Genomic DNA, 6192 nt, shown 5'->3' on the forward strand with positions numbered 1-6192 from the left:
TAAGGCACACTTTAAGACACACCCCTGCCACACCCCTAATCACTTTTTGAGATACCTTTAAGACACCCTGACGCACCCCTAACCACACCCCTAACCACGCCCCCACCACATCCCCAGTCACTGATACCAGAAATAATTCAGAAGCAAAAGACGAAGTTTTGCAATTCAGACGACACTGGTCCTCTCTATCATCATTAGTCAGTGGCGTAGCTAAGGAGCTGTGGGCCCCGATGCAACTTTTACAATGGGGCCCCCCATGCACTCTATACATAACAATTGATACGGTGCACTAAAACCTGCCAATGGCAACCACGGTGTCAGAGGTGCAAGAAGGGGATGGGGAACCGTTTGCTAATGATTACCACTATTCAAAGAGTCTATAGAAGTTATTATTATGAGCACAGGACCAATACAGAGCTAATACTGTAGTTGAGGAAGGGCCCTTTGGGGCCCCTCTGGCCCAAGGGCCCTGATGCGGTCGCTACCTCTGCAACCCCTATTGCTACGCCCCTGTCATTAGTTCTCCTTCATTTTAGCAGTATTTTTTTATTTATTTTAGTATTTATATAGCGCGGTACAGAGCATATTGTCAGAGGGGTTCACAATCTATCCCTACCATAGTCATATATGTCTGTATGTATCATGTAGTGAATCTGTCATAGTCTAGGGCCAATTTAGGAGGAAGCCAATTAAATTAACTGTATGTTTTTGAGATGTGGGAGGAACCGGAGTGCCCGGGGGAAATCCACACAGACATGGGGAGAACATACAAACTCCTTGCAGATCTTGACCTGGCTGGGATTCAAACCGGGAACCCAGCGCTGCAAGGCGAGAGCACTAACCACTACACCACAGTGCTGCCCAAGCATTTAAAAATAAGAACTATATCAATTAAAATGATAGAAATACAATTTAGATTATATATCTAACACATTTTTTCAGTAAATAAGACACATATTTACATAGATAGACTCCAGTGTATCCCACAAATAATGCATTATAGTCGATACATTTGGGTCATGGTCAGGGCTAAATCAAGTGGAATAAATGTACTATTTTTCCCTTAGTCAAGATCAGCCAAACTGTTGCTGTAACCAATACTCCCTTGAGCTGTACTACCAAATTCATGTGTGTTGGACATAATAGTTGAAACAGATTTGGGTACACACATTACAATTACAAATACATTACAGTACTACCAGTCATTAAAAAGGTTAGAGAAAAATATGCAGCTTGGAATATCCTACCACTGACACTAATTGAAAGATTGAATATCGTCAATATGAAGCTACTACCCAAGTTTAATTATGTGTTTAGGAACACCCCTGTGTGGATTCCTAAAAAGAAATTCACGAAAATCGATCAAATTATGGACCCGTTCCTGTGGTGCAATAAAGCCCCCCACGTCTCCCTGCGAATCCTAGAAATACCGGTAATTTAGGGAGGCCTGGTGATGCCAAATTTATTTGCTCATGGCTGCTATTGTTGTCACCATTGGATGGTGGTTCTCAAGAGGTGAAACCAATATGGCAGTGGTGCTGGAGGCAGCTGTACTGGGGTCATTTGCTGCTTTGGCAAACTTGCCTTTTAAATGGGGAGCATAGATACATGAGGCGTTCAAAACTCTGTACAATCAGAACAATTACTTACATAGTTGAGGTGTGGTTTGAGACATCAGCAATACATGTTTCATATGATAACTTGAAGCAGGATAAGTACACGCCATTATTGGGTCATTTCTGTACACGCCGTTATGGGGTGATCTGATGCTGCACATTTTTGCACTATCATGCCGATCATGTAATTTGGGCCATATATGATACAGTAGAATCTCAGTATAGTAAACTCTGATATAGTAAACCTCTGGATATTGTAAACTTAGTCCTCAGGTCCCAGCAACTGCATCTGTATAAATATACAATATATGACCAATACTAATATAATAAACTTCTGGTATAGTAAATTACTTTTTCTGGTCCCTTGGCGTTTACTATAAAGGGATTCTACTGTATATGCATATGATATATAGGGGCTGTGAGATATTGCCCCTGAGGGTGTCTGGTTTACCTTTAATGAGTTAGGGCAGAAATTCAGCCTGCCTAACTATATGTTATTCGGGTATTTTTCATATTCAACATGACATGCATGCACAGTTTGGACATGGAACTTTACAACTAGAATCTAAATTGAGGCATTAATTATACAGAGTCTGACGAAGCCCTTGTCAACCATTTATTCAAGTCTGTTGGCTAGTATTGGTTATAATGCTAATAAAATCAAGGATCATTAGACTGCAGATTTACGAGATATAGTATCGCTCCACTGGAATCAACCGAAGGAGCTGACTAAGAATGAACTAGTAAACATAGTAGATAAATTCCTCCAGCTGTATAAAACGACATACAAACGCAGAACTGTCAGACATGTATAAGACCTGAAGTGAATTATCACTTCAGAATTACTTTAACCACTTTGTCCACTGCTACAGTATATCTACATCAACTGTGGCACCCTCCAAGCCACCATAACGTAGATATACTGACTTGCTTGCAGCCCTGCTGTGCATGATCAGGTGTGCTTCAGAGCGCACCCCCCGGAACTTTCAGCTGCCTTACTAATTGGTAAAAGGGAAAATGTTCCCTTGTAGCCAAATTAGTGACCCCCCCACGGATGAACGATCACCGCTGTAGCAAACGGCGGTGATCCTTCATCTCTCCCCCTCCGCGCCAGATCGATAAAAACACTGCCCCTGCAAGAATTATATCTCACCTTACCTGGTTCCTGCGATCATCCTTCAGCCCCAGCTTCCATTCACTGCGGTGCACGCAGCCCTGTGAGGCCGAACATCCGGGTCCCAGCTTGATGACGTCATCAAGCCGGGACCCGGTGTTCGGTATCACAGGGCTAAGTGCAGCGCGGTGAATGGAAGCTGGGGCTGAAGGATGATCGCAGGAACCAGGTAAGGTGAGATATTCTGCTTGCAGGAGCATTTTTTTTATCGATCTGGCCACGGAGGGGGCAGAGTAGTAAGGAGGGGGGGCACATCTGGCTACCCATAACGGAGGGTGGGGGTAGTGTTCCGAAAGGGGGGGGTTGAAATGTATATTGGGGCCCATTAGGGTAACAGGGGGTGGGGAATTAATAATGGGGGGCACATATGATGATCCTGGGGGCCATAACCTAACACTGGGGGCACATTTGGCTATAATGGGGAGGGGCGCTAATCCTGGGGGCACATCTGGCTACAATGGGGAACATTGATCCCGGGGACACATCTTGCTATAATGGTGGGCCCTATTCCGGGGGCGCATCTGTCTATCTATATGGTGGACTAGCAAATACGGGGGACAGATCTGGCTATACTGGGGGGCTGATATTGGGGGGCACATCTGGCTATACTGGGGGGGGCTGATACTGGGGACACGCCTGGCTATCTATCCTTGGGGGACGTAATACTGGTGGCATGTTTGTTATCTACTGTAGCATTTTTATTTTTTACTAGAATTGGTGAAACTAAAGGCTTAATGCAATTTTTAATTCCCCCCCCCCCCCCCTCTTTTTCCCATTAAAATGCATAGAAATCTTTTTTTCTTGGGTCAAAAACTCCCCCCACCCCCACATTGAAAGACCAGTATGTCCTGAAAAAAAACGATACCTAGATCATTTTGGTGCCGTGAGTAGGGATAAAGTTGTGGCTGTTTAAATAGCAACATGGCTAAAACGTCAAAACTGCTCTGGTCCATAAGGGGAAAAGAAGGTCTGGATGCGAAGTGGTTAAAGGGACTAACAAATGAGGCTATGGCACAAAAAATATAATAAAAACTACAAGAAATGTACAAGTGAAAGCTGAATGTGGCATGAAGCACTCTGCTTGCAGGCACAGACTAAGTTATTTGGCAAGTTGCATGGCAAAAAGCCAGCACATACATGCAGCAACAGTGATGGCTGTCATAGTGCTGCACAGATTGTCTGCCACAGATATGTCAGAATGCCCTCATCTGGGGAAAGCATCACACATAGAAGTCAGCCAGACTGCAGGTAAACTGTCACTGTAATGAACTGCACAGGCTGACCAAACCAAAGTGATTTTACACTGTCTTATGTCCATACTTGGTAATATCAGGTGATGCACAGGGATGGATCCAAATCTAATGCAGCCCTTAATGAAAAAATCATGGCAGAGGAAAGCAGGAGCTCCTGGATCTCCAAATTACTTTGTTTTCTAGTTAATGATGTCCTAGCTTTTCATACTTCATAAACACTCACTGTGTTGTAAGAAAACGGTGTCAGAAACTGAAAGAAAAAAAATATCTGTGGGTGCAAAGATGACAGATAGATAGATAGATAGATAGATAGATAGATAGATAGATAGATAGATAGATAATATATATGTATGCAGACCTCAAACTACAAGCATGTACTCCATCAGTAAGAAGATGAAAAAATACAAATTATGAGAAAACTAAAATTTTCACCATCCCCCCTTCCATAAGTATGAAAATGACAGCCCCCAGTTCACCTGTGGAGACACACTGATAATGAGCCAGAGATACACAATTTCTGTATTGTCAAGTCATATCAGTGGCATGATCGGCAATGCAAGTGTCAGGTCTGGCAGTCGCAGCCTATAATGAATTGAGAGCTAGCATTTGATGTGCTGCACAGGCAGCCTGGCATTGGGGAAGCAGCTCTGCTCAGACACATAGCTCTATTTGATGTGTCTCTCCTCTGCTCTGCTTCCAGTGTGTGCTGGTGGTGGTGATGATGAGGCTGGGTTGGCTTTGGTATCAGAAGCTGCCAGGCACACCAGCACTCATACGATGATCAAGTTGTCTGAGCCCAAGGTCACTGGGACAAGGAACCCTAAGGAAGGACTCACATCCCCCTCCTCATCATCATCAGCAGCAGTAGCGGTCTATTGCAGGGGGCTGCAGCTTTCCCGTCTCCCCTCCCTAAAGACTCATCAAGATGTGAGGCTGCTGGTGACACTTGCAAAGTGTGCCTGCTGCAGTGTGCCTGCTGCCGCTGCTGAGGATGGTGCAGTGCTTCTCGGAGGGCTCCCTGCCTGCTGTGATCACGGCAGTGCTGCTGTGGGCTGATCTGCTGCAGGAGTCCCAGGCTGGCTGGAGCTGCGGAGATCTGCTGTGCGGGGAGAAGGAAGGCTGCTGTGTGTTCGGGAACGTCAGTCACACGGAGATCAAATGCTGCAAGCTGCCTTTCCACACTTTCCTGGACAACGTGGGCTGGTTTGTCAGGAAGCTCTCCGGGCTGCTCATCCTCCTGGTGCTTTTTGCCATCGGCTACTTTCTGCAGCGTATGATATGCCCCAGCCCTCGCAGGTATACACGGCAGCCGCAGCGGGGGCAGAGCGGACCAGGGCTGCTCAACGAGACCAGTTCCCAGGACTCGCTCATAGACAGTGTCAGACACCTTTCCGAGCATGAGCTGCGGATCATCTCCTCCCCAGTGTTCCTGCAGCTACCCAGCTATGAGGAGGTCAAGTACTTGCCCACCTATGAAGAATCAATGAGGCCAAGCCAGGTCATATTGCCAGTGTCCCAGATCCCATCCCAGGCAGGGGACAGTGGTGGTGGCAATGGACCCTTGCCTCCCTATTCACACTGAATGGACATGGGAGAGCCAAGAGACTCAGCATTCAGAAACTCAGACCTTTTCCTGTTACAGCAGTTTTGCATTTCTATAGCACTATCTAATCTGTATTCCCCTCATGTTCTATGTATTTTGTCTGCACCTCATCGGGCAGTCAGTCCACAACAGTCCTGTAGTCTGTTCAGCCCTCTCACTGTCCTCCTTTACCCCGGTTTATTATTTCATACTCTAGTAATAATGACTTCTCCATCAGCCTTAGGCAACCTGCAGCTTTCCAGCTGTTGCTGAACTACAAAATCCAGCTTTCCAGCTAGCCTCTAACCTGGCATAGTGGACTTTGCAGAGGCACTATGGCTGGGTAGCACAGGTTTACTTACCTCTATTATGTATCAAGGCTGCAGTTATGGGAAAGCCTCTATCTTGCCATTCCAGTAATTCTGCATGTATTCCAGAGCTGTTTACACTGCAGCAAACTTGACAGTTTGCAGCTTTTAGGATAGACACAAAACTATAAACCAGTAAGTTGTGTCGCACTGGGTGGTATTAGTATTTTATAATGAGATATCCTGTATTCTAATTTTA

At 45.4% G+C, this 6192-nt stretch overlaps 1 protein-coding gene across 1 annotated transcript; it reads left to right on the forward strand.

Moving 5' to 3' along the window:
- The first annotated feature begins 5034 nt into the window (after nt 1–5034).
- Nucleotides 5035–5625, forward strand: C4H3orf80 (chromosome 4 C3orf80 homolog). Its single transcript, XM_068279278.1, has one exon. It carries the CDS (start codon nt 5035–5037, stop codon nt 5623–5625), a length of 591 nt encoding a protein of 196 aa, XP_068135379.1.
- The last annotated feature ends 567 nt before the right edge of the window (nt 5626–6192 follow it).

The sequence above is a fragment of the Hyperolius riggenbachi genome, chromosome 4, assembly GCF_040937935.1.
Source record: "Hyperolius riggenbachi isolate aHypRig1 chromosome 4, aHypRig1.pri, whole genome shotgun sequence".
Classification (NCBI taxonomy): domain Eukaryota; kingdom Metazoa; phylum Chordata; class Amphibia; order Anura; family Hyperoliidae; genus Hyperolius; species Hyperolius riggenbachi.

What these genes read in the sequence shown, in the direction of transcription:
- C4H3orf80 (XM_068279278.1), top strand. Translation starts at nt 5,035, where the DNA reads ATGGTGCAGTGCTTCTCGGAGGGCTCCCTGCCTGCTGTGATCACGGCA.